Source organism: Magallana gigas, chromosome 7 (assembly GCF_963853765.1).
Source record: "Magallana gigas chromosome 7, xbMagGiga1.1, whole genome shotgun sequence".
Lineage (NCBI taxonomy): Eukaryota > Metazoa > Mollusca > Bivalvia > Ostreida > Ostreidae > Magallana > Magallana gigas.
Genome location: NC_088859.1, coordinates 32,161,078 through 32,175,690, shown reverse-complemented (window position 1 = coordinate 32,175,690; position 14,613 = coordinate 32,161,078). Strand labels below are relative to the sequence as shown.

Sequence of the window (14,613 nt, the reverse complement as noted above, 5' to 3'; positions counted from 1 at the left end):
ACACAAATTAATTAGAAAATGTTTCAGAAGAAAGCCAATGATTTTATCACTTGAAAAAGTTGTACCTTGTTGAAAGTTGGCAGTTTGATGTCAATTTTATGGTCATGGTTGCGTTCGCCAGAGGAGCATGTTAGGCGAATACCAGCTTTTTTGTCTGTATCCATGTCTGCATCCCAATACAAGGTGTTCTCACTCCATACCTTAGGAGCACTGTCGTCATATTCATTGACTAGCTCAATTGATCTTGTTGGAGTTACAACCTTTGTGGAATACTTGTTGTTATCTTGGTGAAGGTCAAATCCTGCTTTTTTGCTGTTGTCCTTGTCCCATGTTACAATGAATTTGGACCTCTTTGTGTTAGAAGTTTTCTGAAGAATTGCATCAATACCAACTGTTCTTGTAGCATGAATAGCTTCCAGTTGTACTTGATTATGAAGGTCTTTGTCATTAACAATGGATGCTTGGCCTTTGACTTGGAAGTTGCTATTGATGTCTGCCTTGTTCCAATTTATGATAGATTCTCCTGTAAAAAGGTTGTTTTCTTTCTTTGAATTGAATGAATATTCCATTTGTCTAGGATGTCTGAAAGTCAGCTTATAATCCAATAGCCAGTCTTCATCAACCAAAATGTCTGCAGCCTCATCTATATCCAAATATGTACCACCATTATACTGGATAAGGACAGTTCTTGAAGATCTCATCAGTTTGTCATTTTTGTTGGAAGTTCCATCGTCCTTATATTTGAAGCTCTTCAGTTTATCAAAAGGTGTTTCTATAGAAAGATGCATTTTAGATTGTGGTTGGTTTTCACCAGGTAAAACTACAGATAAATCAACAATTGTTCTTTTTCTTGGATTCATAATGTTTTCCACTTGCATGATATATTCATCTCCTTCCTTTCGACTTGTGACTCTAAGTTGACAAAGTTTAATAGCTTCAAAATCACTCGTTATTTTGCCGAAAAGATCCAAATCAAAAATGGTCTGGAGTCTGTTTCTGCCTTCCAGAGTGATGGTGGAAATTTTGTCAGAAGAAACTACCAGTTTAGTTGAGTAAGTCTTACTTTTTTCAATGTGAGTGAATGATACTTCTGATGCTGTAAAATTTTCATGTGGAGTTAAAAGTTTCAAGGTAAACTGAATATCAGATGGATTAGGTGACAGGGTCATTTCTCCACTGTATCTTAGCGCAGTTCCAAAGAATGCAGAAGCAGAAGAGGAAATCAGTTGATCAGTTACAGTATTCATGACAGAGATTTGAATGTCTTTAGGATGTGTTGATTCCACTGTGACTGAGCAGTCAATGTCAGGTAGATTTAACATGCATCTTGAAGCAGTGGACATGTGATTATAATCATTCCATTTCAAAGCAGCATTTGATGTGCGTGTCCACTTGTCCTCTGCGTTATGAGATATGGAAATGAGTTTTTCACCTAAAAAGGTTATAACAATATCTCCAACCATATCATCAGTGTTAATTCTTGATTTTATTCTGGCATTTTCGGTGCTATCAACAGTCAAGTAGATGTCTGTGAATATCATCGGCGTTCCAACTTGATTTCTAACAACTAGTGTTAAATCTGATGGGAGTTCATCATAGTCCACAAATTCTTTGAGAGGAGAATCCTTGATGGAAACTTCCATATCAATTGATGGTAAATCAACTGAAACCATAGATTTTGCAGAACTCTTCTTACCATTGATATTGGTTGAAATGGTGGTTGTGTATCTGTTGCCCACTTTTTTGTTGTTGAATTCTGCAGACACAGTGTTCATAGAAGTAGTGACAGCCCAATTTATGTTGATAGTTGGAAGATCAATGATATGAGACATAAAGCCTGAGATCTTCTGACTGTCCCCGTATCTAACTTCAAAGTCTGCGGTAGATTTTGATGACTTTTGATTTCTAACAACTAGTGTTAAATCTGATGGGAGTTCATCATAGTCCACAAATTCTTTGAGAGGAGAATCCTTGATGGAAACTTCCATATCAATTGATGGTAAATCAACTGAAACCATAGATATTGCAGAACTCTTCTTACCATTGATATTGGTTGAAATGGTGGTTGTGTATCTGTTGCCCACTTTTTTGTTGTTGAATTCTGCAGACACAGTGTTCATAGAAGTAGTGACAGCCCAATTTATGTTGATAGTTGGAAGATCAATGATACGAGACATAGAGCCTGAGATCTTCTGACTGTCCCCGTATCTAACTTCAAAGTCTGCGGTAGATTTTGATGACTTTGCCTTGACCACAACACTTTCGAGTCCTTTATAAGGGGTGGTCACCTGAATGTTGGCATCCACAACTGGCAATTCTGCCTTGAATGTACCATCAGCTGTTATTTTTTCTCCATTGGGATACACAATTTGAATTGCTCCTTTGTATCCATCTGAGGATCTATCAGTTTTGATGCTGGCAGACGCTGATTCATAGCCACTAAAAGATGTTTGCAAATCAACTTTAATACCAGTTTTTGGAATCTGAACAATGACTTCACTAGTAACAGCTACCGTATGTTTCTTTTCCAGACTTGCTTTGACTCCTGTTTTATATTTTCCTTGGACCAGTTTGTGTGTAGCAGCAATATCCATTTCAGTGTAATTTTTGAAGGATGAATCAATTTTCACTGAGGCAGAAATATAATCTAGTGACTGTGCATTGAATTCAACATCTGTACCTATGCTGTGTGATTGTAACTTTCCAGAAACTTTGGTGGAGAATGCCAGAAGAACTCCTCCTGCATGATCAATATTGAAACTTCCAGTATATCTTTCACCTGCCATAATTAAAGTTTCATCAATGTCTAGTATAAATTCATTGTTGCGAAGCTTGTAGTTTGTGCGGGATCTCCATTCATTGTCGGTTCCCATTGTGAACTCAATATTGGTTGTGAACCCTCTCTTCTTTTGATTCTGGTCCAACTTGAACACAATATCATTGGTGTATGGAGTGAAAAGTGTGGCTGTGGTTGCTACATCACCATTTTTAAAACTGTGGTCATAGCTTGCAGCAATTTTTTTATCTTGGTATTTGATTTCTGCTGTGGATTTGAAATTGCTGAGTGGTCCATCTCTGTTAAAAGTTATCATTGTTTTTTCCCATCCTTGCAGTGGTGTAATCAAAGTGGAAGTGAATGCTGTTAAGTCATCAGAATGACTAAACACTGTGTCAGCCTGGATTAACTTTTGGTTGTAAGTAGTTTCAATATGTGTTTGGAAACTGTCCAATGATCCCTCGTGATTTATGGCTAATTCTATGAATTTGACAGCTGGGAATGTCGTTGCTAAATTAATTTTACCTCCTGTGATTCTCATGGAGTGAGATGTCTCAAGGTTGCTTTCCAGACTGTAGTTGTTGAAAATGCCCCTGATGTTAGTTCTAAGATTTGGGAATGTACCATCATGAGAAAAGCTAGCTTCTGCAATTTTCAAAACTTCAAATGGAGTTTTAATCATGGCTTTTGCCTCAATGGTGCCAATTATGTCAAAATTAGTTTCAATTTCAATTCTTTCCTTGTTAGTGCCATACAGAAATTGTGTCCTCAGATCTTTCCATGTTTTACCTTCATGGCTGAATTGGAAATCTACAGTGTTATAACCTTTAATTGGGCTTTCCATATGGAAGGTTCCAGACACTTTAGGTTCAATGCCAAACGTAGTGTCCAACACAACTTTCTGATCTTCATTGTAAATGATTTCAGCATGATTAACAAATGCATTGCTGTCACCATTTTGTCTGTAACTAATAACTGCTGGCATGTTTCCTGGAGTTTTGACAGTGAATGTTCCTTGTAGAGTTTTAGGTTGAGCAACATAAGAACCAATGACTTCAATTTTCTGGGTAGGTAGATACTCTATCATGAAGCTTGTTTCTTCTGATGTGACCTTATTCTGTCTACGGATTTCAGCCTGCATGTAAGGGTATTGTGGGAATGGTGTGTTCAGCTTGACTGATCCATGGGTGTTAAGATGATCATGGTTCCACTCTGAGGATGCTGTTATTTTCTTTACAAGAGGATTGATTTCAAAATCAAAGTCAGTGGAAAACTTTCTCCAGTTACCATTGAAATTGACCCCTGTTTCAAATCTTTGCATTGTTGGAAAAGGTGAAGTGATGTAGACACGAGCCTTTTTAGTTGTGTGTATGTTGTAGATTCCTCCAATTGTAATTTCTTGCATGGGTGCATATTCAACAGCACCTTTTGCTTCCCAATCCAAACCATTCAATTTATGGCTGGCATCAATGAAAATACTGCGGGCTTGTGGGAAAGGAGTAGTTAAGGTCAGTTTGCTTTCTATATTATTTAAAATGTCTGAATGAGTGAAAGACCCAGTGATTTTTTGGTATGGCTTCCATTGAATTTCTAAACTAGACTTGATTGGCATGTTAGCACTTTCTACTGAAGACTTGAGTCTGAAGTCGTCCATGTATTTACTGGTAATTTGAAGGTCCACATTTGTTATACTAGTTTGTCTTCCATAATTTAAATCAATGGTTCCGATATTTTCTTTGTCAGCAATGATTTTAGCCAGCGTTTTGATGAATCCAATCTTGTTCTCATGCTCAAATACGGCATCAACTCTCCTCAGTGATGAAGATGGGACATTCATCTGGATTGTGCTTGTAATTTTATGATTTGGAACAGTTTGGATATCACCTGTCAGTTCGGCTGTAAACTTCTGTTTCTTTCCCCAGTTGATCTCTGCTGTACTTCTGATATCACGGTCAGTGTTTTTGTGGGACCAGATCAGTACCATGGTGTTATAGGGTCCCTTGATATCAAAAGTTCCTCGGCTGTCTAATTGCCATCCTGTTAACGTGTGGTCCATTGTTATTGTGTACAGGTATTTGTCATTATTATGAGTTATAGCAGCTTCGGATCTGAACTTCTCTAAATTTTCTGCATGTGTGATATTAAAGATAACTTTCTCATAGTTTAAGATGCTGGATGAGAACCCAATATTTCTTGTAAACTCTCTTTTTTGAAGTTCATAAGCAATGTTTTCACCATTTGTTTCAATATGAACAAACTGCTTCTGTCCCCAGTCTACTTGTAAGCTTGCACTGTGGGATTTCTGAGAGGAAGAGAGCTTGTTGATCAGAATCACATGTGGGTTTCCAAAGGCTTCAAATGGTGTGGTCATCTTAATATCGAGGTTTAGGTCCTCTATCATGGGTGGATATTTGGAAGTTGCAGTCACTGATACCGTTTGACCCTTTGACCAGGTTACACCAGCTTGTACTTCATATTCATGTTTAGTGTAGCTGTTTCCAACTTTGACATTGATTTCCTCAAAGTTTTGGAAAGATGTCTGAATAGACACAGAAGCCTCTGTTGCCCCTCTATATTTCTTGCTATTGTCCATGAGCTTTACTTCAGCAAATACCCACTGATTAGGAATCCATGAGACTGATCCAGATGTCTTGTAAGAATAACTCTCCTTGATAAGGTTTTCGAGCTCTCCTGCAATTTTTTGACCAGGGTATTCAAGATTTGAGATAACTCTGAAGTCTTTCCAGCTGTTTACTCTTGCAACGCTTTGCAACAAAACTCTTTTGTCTGCATTACGGATCGCATCCCAACTTACATCCACTTTCCCAATGTACTGTCCTTCCTTATCTCCACCTTCTACTTCAACTGCAACCTTGCGTTGAAGGTACTGAACATGGGACATGATCTTACCATACTTTTGTTGTTGGTACTCTCCTGATGCCATAACAGCATACTGATCATTATCATAGACCACTGTCATGTCAAGTTTGGGGCTTGCTAGGCTGATATCAGTGGCAACATTTAGAGAGACTGGCTTCTGATTGTAGATTTTGAGGTTTGATGCAAATTCCACTGATGTATTGGACTTTTGGTTGAACTCTCCAGCCACAATGGACTTTGCCCCTTTCTGGTGTTGAATAACTAACTTTATGTCACCCATACTGTCAGTTTTTCGAGATCCTGTTGCTTCTATTTCAATGTCTCTTCCCGGGTAGGAAAGTGTAGCCTTTCCACTGTATTTGGGGATCTTCTTGGTCTCATCATTGAGTCTTAGGGAGGCGGTTACTTTGTTCTTGTCTTCGTATCGAATAGCAAAGTTAGACTTAACATTTTTTTGTGTGTGTGAATGTGTGCCTGTGATGGAAGCATCCAGATCCTGAAATATGAAAAAGAACCTTGTTTTCCGTACCTTATACTAGAAGTTATATAAATGCTGAGAGCCTGATATGCCCGCTTAAATGAACATTATAATTTAATTTTATGATATATATTTACTTTGAACAAATATAGATTTTAAATTTATTCTTGATTTTCAATTTTTTGCAGATGCCTTCAATTAAAGATATTTGTGAACTTTTAATGCTATTTTGTTGCATAAAATTCGGTTATTTTTAAGTAATTTTTTCTCCCATGAAACAGGGTGCATACTTTGCAAATATTATATTTCATCAAAGTTGTACCAAATATTTATTAAAGAGTTCTAACTGACAGAAAAAACCATGCTTGTTCTAAGCTTTGTTTATTTTAAGACAAACTTAAAGAAATATAAACATTTTTTACTATTTTTTAATGATTAAAAATAGCATATTTTTATTTTATGTTTACACTATCAGTAAGTGCAAATAAATGATGGAAATAAGGTCCTGTAATATATGATCTCAGTCCTTCTGCACATTGGAATCAATCAGTGCAGAACCACTAATTTTCAGTTATTTCTTGAGTTTGGAATAATAGATATGATTACTTACAGCTGGTTGATAACCAATGGAGACATTATAGTTGATGCTGGCACCATTCTTCTTGAAGTTGTATTTTGCGATGCCATTTACGGTAGCCCTCTGTTTGTTAACTTTGCTGGTGTAAGTTCTTCCATAGTCAAAAGAAGATTTGATCTCCACCACTTGATTAAAACGATGAACAAATTTCAGTTGGAGAAGGTTGTTGTAGGTGGAATAGCGAGATGAGTTGAAGTCTCTGAAATAAAAATACTGAACAGTTATAGTTATAATGAAAGATACAAAGACAGCAATAATGTCAAGTGATGAAGGACATCGTCTGAGACCCACGGGTGATCGTGTCTTTTACTTATAAGTAAAAGACGTGATCACCCGTGGGTATACGACGATGGATGAAGGAAAGAGAAAAGTAAACTTTGATAACTGCAGCCCAGATTTATAAAAAAAGATGTATGACTACCGTACACTTAAAGTCTTTTGATACAAAGATGGACACTTATCAAATTACCGTAGGTCAAAGAGGTGTATATGAGTGACAAATAAAATTTGAATATACCGGTAAAGTGCCATAATCGTCCAGAAATTGAATTGAAATTACTAGCAAAGAGCTATACATTGTATTACTTATGTTTGAGTTTGACTTGTGACTTCTATTCTATTTGAAGTCTCTGAAATAAAATAGTGGACAGTTATAGTTATAATGAATGATACAAAGACAGCCATAGTGTAAAATGATGAAGGAAAGAGAAAAGTAAATTTTGATAACTGCAACCCAGATTTATTAAAAACATGTATGACTACATTTAAAGTCTTTTGATACAAAGATAAACACTTGTTAAATTACCAAAGTCAACGAGGTGTATATGAGTGAGAAATAAAATTTGAATATACCGGTAAAGTACCACAATCTTCCAGAAATCGAATTAAAATTATTAGCAAAGAGCTATACATTGTATAACATATGTTTGATTTTGACTTGTGACTTCTAATCTGTTGGCACATATAAATTTTCCTCAAGTACTGTCATATTTATGGATGAGTGAATTAAATTTGGAATTTTAGAAAATTCATTTTTTCAATTTGCAACTCATTAAGGAAAGTATGCTGTTGGAGATTTTTCCTACACCCTTGGAGTTAATTAGAGCTCTAAATTGTTTAATACCTTTTTAATTACATGTATATGGTACTAGAATTTTTTCACACCAGCTATGAAAATGTTGCCCTTATTAACAAACAAATGGATAGACTAATATGTTTTTGGGGATCACCCTTAGGCGGTAATAAATTGTTTTAATGATCTGACATAATTCTCTGAAATACAATGTACCGGTACTTACGATTTTACTTCAATACTTGTAAGTGTCCTTGTGCCTTTGTTAAGGATCTTGCTGCTGTATTTAAATTTATCCTTTGCCCATTTAAAAATGCGGACAAAATTGTAGTCTCCAATCATTTTACACCCAAAACTAATAGGTTTCTTGTCCGTGTTAAAACGAACTCTTGCCGTGGTTTTCTGTGGTCCTTTGTAGTTTGCTCTTATTTTGTACAACACCCGCTTTCCTTTTTCAATTTTTTTGACATCCCCTTCAAAAAATGTACAGTAGTGATATAGTGATTAATTTTAGATAATTTTAAGAGATTTAAGAGCAGCAGATTTCTCTTATCATTATTATCAAATGAATGCATTCTGTATTGTATCATTTGTTGTCATTTAAGATTTATTCAACTGAAATTAAGTATATTATATATAATTAACAAGTTTAAACAACAGAAATTTATCTTACTGTATATATTCCAGTATTTTTTACATTATGTTAGAAGTAAAACGTTCTGAAGCTTATATAAGTAGGCATAAGTATCTGCAAATTTCTTACATTGTAAGTGTATGTGTGTGTGTGTGTGGGGGGGGGGGGGGGGGAGGGAGGGAGGGTTGTTATATTTCCAATTGCCCACTTACCTGTTACACTTATAGGAGTCCTAAACAGCTTATCCTCTGTAATAACTACCCTGATGTTAGATCCTGGTTTTCCAGAAATGGAGCCTTTGACATTGATTAGGTCCTTTGTTGGGGTTTTAATATACAGTTTGGGATAAGCAATCATTTTGTTCTTTGTGTCAGAGAGTTTTGCAAGGATTTCAGCAGAGTACTCCTTCTTTTTCTCATAGGTATACTTCAAGGTGACTCCTTTTGCTTTTGGTGTGTTCTTGATATCAACTACAAAAAAGGCACAATATGAAGAATATCTGATTCCATATAGCAATTTGCACAAAACAAAGCGATTTGAAGATGAAAGTGAAAAATGTTTAGTGTACATTGACTTTGAGTAAAACTGAAAAAGTCATGGTGTGGTCTGTATAAAAGTAATGTACTAAATGAGTCATTAATCAAAAGCATGTTTCAACTAGATTTAGCTGTACCTGCATCCCAAGATATACTATCTGGTCATCATATTGGTACATGTATTTGTTTCTTTACCAAACTTGCAGTTTTAGTTAAATTAAGTAAATTGGAATGATTTTCATATTCTAGAGTACCATTAATGGTGATCGGATCATCTTGTATTCCCTTCAGTACAACAACTGAGTCCAGAGTTTGTTTTTGTTTGCTGTTCACAACATCCACAGATCCATCCAAGCTAAGAAGGGCTGCATTGGGATAGCTAATGACCACCTTGGGCTTATATTTGGTCTGGGAGCCCTTGGTGTTGATTCCGACAGAAGAGTCGAACCTGTATTCTTGAGTCTCGTCCACAGTAGCAAGACCAGACAGTTTCTTCTCTTTCTGTCCATCAACTAAACTTCCTGTACATGCAGATTTAAACAAAAAAATTCATGAAATAAATATTGAAGAGAAATGGCATTTAAAGATTTCTGTCATATTTAAACACATGGAAGGAAGGCATAATGAATTTTACTTTAACGATGAACAGGTACATTTATATACTTTGTTTGGTTGAACAATTACTAAATTTTAATTGTAAGATAAGCATGTTCCAGTAGTTGGTATGTATATTCATGTACATGTACATTTTTCATGTACATTGTATAGTGACTTTAAACACATTATTGGACCAAGAATGATCGGCCTACCTTTGGATGTAATTTGTACTGGTTTATAGAAAGAAAGAAAGATTGGAAATAGTAAACATAATAGGATTTACTTAGTTAAGGTCTGTTGTGTGGGGTGGTTTCTTTCTTACCTGTAAATCTAGCCTTCTTCCATGGAGAAATCAGGCTTGACTTCAGGATCTTAGTGTCTTTGTTCACTTCCAGTTCAAATCCTGTTGCTCTCTCAGTGCTTGATCCAGGAGTGTCATAGAAGACTTTGAAATGCAGAAGCTTTTTGTTCTGAAAGACATAGATAGTTCATATTAATATGTTCCTTACAAATGTCTTTTTTTAATTAATATATTTAACTTTCTGTTTATTCTTCTTAAAAAACTAAATGAAACCATGTAAAGTCATAATTATGTAAGTCGTTTCATTTTCCATATGTTTGGATTTGAGTTTACTGGGGGGAAAAAGTAGTTGTATGAATTAGGTTTACACATATGAAAGCATACACAGAAATGAGCCTGTGTGTTAAGATGAACCTACATCAATCTGGTTAATCTCTAGTTGGTAGCCTTTGTGACTGTCTCTCTTGTGTAGAAGAACCACACTGTGAGCTGGACCACTCAGTGGGAACCCAAGAGCATTGTCCTTACTGACTGGATACATCATGTCTCCACACAGCTCCAGACCAGTCAGCTGGACAATAGTGTGTCCGGAACAAAACTTTCTGGTGGTAATGTCCTCAGAAGCAGGCACTTGCTTCTTCTCTTGATCCTTGAAAACCAGGAATAATTCTGACCTGAAATCAAAATGGTTATGTTAAGATTAACATTATTTGCTGTATTTTTGCACTTCTTCATGGTGTGAAATATGAAAGTTTGTGCAAGATATAAATGAAAGGGACAAAGTGTTACAAGATATTTTAGTTTGATTTATTGCATAATGCCCACCTGGCTGTAACAATTTCTGACTTTGTCTTTGGTACATCAAAGTTGAAGACATATTCCTGCTTGTTCTTGATTTCTATCTTGGTGCTGACACCAGTGCTGGAGTGGAGGGTGGAGGTCATTTTGATTCCACTTTTGGTAAAGTATGCATCTACACTCATCATTGAGGCAAATTCCACAGCTCCACTGTAAAGGAAAAATCCACATCATGGTTTTGGTAAAATATGTTTTTCAAAATAATAACAGATCAAATGCTGTAACAAGTGCTGTTAACATATTTGTGACCAGTTCATTATCTCTATACCTTGGTTCAATGATTCCATCGATAAGGATTTTCTTGTGTGGCTTGGTGAGGTCAATGGTGGCACGGCCCTTAAGATCCACACTGACTGTTCCATTTACGGTCAGGTTCAGTAGAAGACCAATAATGGTGGGCACAATAAGGCTGCTATCCAAGAACATATTGCTCTTTGTGTATGAAATCTCATTTCCTTTAGCTAGTTCCTGGTACATTTCCAAGAAATTGAAGCTTGATCCTGATGCTTTGGGTGCAGATTGTCCAAGCTGGTTGTAGAGAACTTCATTTCCAAACACTCTGGCATACATGGCTCCCTTCAGCTCCTGTACCTTCTTGTCAAACTAGAAGTAGAATTGATCTAAATTTCAGATTTAGATAGCATTTATTCATTGGTCATAACTTATATATACAGTGTATATTGTAAATGTCAATCATGACAAATAATCACAGTTTGATGTATCCACACTTACATTCCTGTCAACTTTTTCCAGTTTCTTCATTTTGATGTCGCTGCAATCCTTCTCATCTGGATTAATGGTTCCATCCTTGAAGTATCCAGATGGTCCAAAGTAGGATTCCAGAAGATAATCAAGACCTTCTGCACGTCCTCCGATCTCCAACAAATTCACTGAATGTCCGAACAACTCAACAGACAGGTTAGCAGACACTGACCTGGGGACGAAAGATTCCGGGGACCAAATCAGGTTGCTGTCCAGCATTCCACCCATATTTAGTTCCTGTGAGTAGTGAGACCATTCATAGTTTCTGGAGAACTTGCGCTGATCAAGGTCAAATTTCTTGGGAAGGTCATCACTCTCCAGCATGGTTTTGACTGTTTCCTTGTAAGGACTGGAGGATTCCCTCAAGTTCATTAAGTGGGTCCAAACAAAACTGCCAACCTGTAGAAGATACATGTGTATGAATTTTTAAATGTTCTGAATCCCGTTGAAATATCAAATGGTAGTAATTAACTGCAGCTTTGAAAAGTGTTTCAAATCTTTTAAATAAATCTTTATCATAAAGAAATTATTTTCTTATATCCTAAAAGATTTAGGATGTAATCATTAAAAAATTATTAATTTAAGAGCTTACTTGGTTTACTTCCTCTGACATAAGAGTCTCCTTGATTTGCTGGAGAATGTTGTCAGTAGGACATTTCATGACTTGGAGGTAAGCAGCTAAACGCAGCTCAGAGTCTTCATCAGTGTTACGAAACAGAGCTATCAGGTTGTTTCTCTATACAACAAACAAAATAACACAAACTAGCATAAATTATTTTCTAGTAGTTAATATCTGGTAATTTATAGCATAAAAACTTTGAAAATTTTGTGAGCATTGATAGTAATTAAAGCATTTCTTACATCAGCAGCACAGGGCATTCTACGGTAGGCTTCCACAGCAGCCACTCTTATTCCCATGGCATTATTCTTCCTTGAAAAACACTTTTCCAGTACTGGAATCATTGTCTGAGTCTGCTCAATGTTTCCAATGGCTCTCAGGGTCAAGATTACCTACAAAAATCAGGGCATGAAGATTCTTATGTTATGCCACTAAATTATTTTCATGCTAGGAGGCTTATTGATGTTACATTACAGTACCTTCTCTTCATTGGCGCCATTGCAGTCATTGCCTAGATTGGCTGTCATTTTGTTGAGGATATCAGAAATGTCACTGTCTTGTTCACAAGACTGTTTCTGGCAGTAGGTGTGCATCAGGGTGGACATTGGGAGCAAAATCTTGGTGCCATGAACAGTGTTCATCATTTTCTATTGACAAATCAAAAAAAGGTAATTACAGGCCCTTTGTAAACAAAATGGAACTAAAAGACTCTATTTGCAAGTTACCAGTGGTCATCCAATAGTCATAAAGTGAAAGTATTTTAACATTTTTGATAGGTAAAGTTCTTTAAGAAGGATATGAAAGAATATAATGTCAAGATGTTGAAATCATTGTATTCTGGTATTAAATAATCATTTAGAACTTACAGCAATTTCTGTCAGCATGTCTTTGGTTGGGTGTTGGATGAAGGAGAGGGAGACCAACCAAGACTCAGTGAGGGCACCAGTCACATCGTTGTTCATGATGAGCTGGGTTATCTGTCTGACTGCTGCTCCTGTTCCAACCATTGGAATGGCATCCATGTAGAATTTCCTGGAGTATCGGAAAATTCAAATCATGTTGAGAACAGATCCCAATAAAAACATTTTAACAAGGTTATAAATATTGGTTGTTGCCTTTATAGTAGTGTTTTCCATCAGCGACAGTAATTGAATTATGAAACTTCAGGGTACAAAAAAATCTGTAAACAAGTCTTGAGGCTTAGATCAATTCCTGTCTTTGATAAAAGAGATAAGAGTATTGCAAAAATTTCAAGAAAGAGGTCTTCAAAGGAAAAAAAACTATTGCTAACTTGGTTCTCTGCATGTTGTTTGGGCAGTAAGAGGTAGCTTTCACATCTTCAAAGATTTCAGCCATTGATGTGGCATCCAGCTTTTTCATGAGCATGACAAGCTGGGCGAAGAGATCAGGGGTCTCTGGGCGGATGCCATTCTCTGTTGTTAGACACAGGGCCTTCAGTTTGTCCTGAACTTGTTTCTTGGAGGTGGTGATTGCTTTTTCTCCATGAACCTGGGTGAACAAGAGGGTGTCTCTTCTGCTGACCTCTGCTGTAAAAAAACAACAACATATTATTCAAATATTTAAGATGTCATTTCTTCTTATAAACATATGCTTGGAACTTAATTTTAAAAGATTGTGTTAATTGATGCCATTGAATACTGATGAATTCAAGGTACAAACATTATCTAGGAAAGTTGCTCTTCTTATGATTCTAATTTTTTTTAAAACTCAGCATTTGTCATACCCATTTTAGTTGTGGTTCCGGTGGACTTGGACACAAAGGCCAGTTTCTGTGTGACCTCTGTCATGGCACCACTGTCTCCTTGGGAGAAGGGTTTGAACAGATGAACCTCATGACACAGAACGCTGTACATGTGACCATCTTTAGAAATCTTCTGCTCACATTCATGGCTGCTGTTCATGATGGGAAGGGACTGAAGACTCTACAAGATTAAAATTTTACATTTACAAAAGGTATTCCACTGTGGGATGTTTTCTTGATCAGATCAAGGGTATTCTTGTAAACAACAGAGGCTTGTTCAGCATAGTGGGTGCTTGCTATAGAGATCGCCAAAATTTGAGTTACAGGTATAGGAAATTAAGGCAATGCTTGTGAATACCCGCTCTACTGGAAAAGCCTCTGGTTTGTGTCAGCAAAATTAGTACTGTATTCCTTATTTTATGCAAGTAATTAAATCAGCAATTGTGCTGTTTTGTATCAAATTGCAAAAATAAGAAATCATGAGCACCAAACTGTTGTTGTAATTACATACATTAAACAACTGTCAGAAAAATTAGAGCTAGATATTTTTTTTAATTTGTGAGGGATGCTTCTCACAGTTTTAAGTGGAAACTAATTCCTCACTTTTTATTAGCTCACCTGAGCTGAAAGCACAAGTGAGCTATTCTGATCACATTTTGTCCGTCGCCCGTCTGTCCGTCCGTCTGTATGTCTGTAAACTT

The 14,613-nt window shown here is 36.4% G+C and overlaps 2 protein-coding genes across 4 annotated transcripts in view; one reads left to right on the top strand and one right to left on the bottom strand.

Annotated features, from left to right (window-relative positions):
• The window catches only part of LOC105345576 (uncharacterized), a 38,250-nt gene that overhangs the window by 6,262 nt on the left and 17,375 nt on the right, over positions 1-14,613 (bottom strand). Inside the window, exons 6-21 of the mRNA XM_066066731.1 lie at positions 13,895-14,093; positions 13,442-13,697; positions 13,017-13,182; positions 12,630-12,797; positions 12,393-12,542; positions 12,124-12,267; positions 11,502-11,930; positions 11,038-11,372; positions 10,737-10,919; positions 10,330-10,585; positions 9,933-10,080; positions 9,268-9,534; positions 8,690-8,947; positions 8,070-8,316; positions 6,745-6,970; positions 66-6,152 (exon numbers count right to left, since the gene is read on the bottom strand). Of these exons, the coding sequence (XP_065922803.1) occupies positions 66-6,152; positions 6,745-6,970; positions 8,070-8,316; positions 8,690-8,947; positions 9,268-9,534; positions 9,933-10,080; positions 10,330-10,585; positions 10,737-10,919; positions 11,038-11,372; positions 11,502-11,930; positions 12,124-12,267; positions 12,393-12,542; positions 12,630-12,797; positions 13,017-13,182; positions 13,442-13,697; positions 13,895-14,093 (9,519 nt within the window). The remainder of the gene's footprint in view (positions 1-65; positions 6,153-6,744; positions 6,971-8,069; positions 8,317-8,689; positions 8,948-9,267; positions 9,535-9,932; positions 10,081-10,329; positions 10,586-10,736; positions 10,920-11,037; positions 11,373-11,501; positions 11,931-12,123; positions 12,268-12,392; positions 12,543-12,629; positions 12,798-13,016; positions 13,183-13,441; positions 13,698-13,894; positions 14,094-14,613) is intronic.
• LOC105333744 (N(6)-adenine-specific methyltransferase METTL4) overlaps positions 1-14,613 on the top strand; it is a 34,416-nt gene that overhangs the window by 12,387 nt on the left and 7,416 nt on the right. The window contains exon 9 of one of the 3 annotated variants that reach the window (XR_010707845.1): positions 13,904-14,124. The gene's annotated coding sequence lies outside the window, so the exon portion shown is untranslated. Of the gene's footprint in view, positions 1-9,262; positions 9,396-11,522; positions 12,005-13,903; positions 14,125-14,613 lie in introns of those variants that run through there. The other 2 variants (XM_066066734.1, XM_066066733.1) reach the window with 2 other exon arrangements.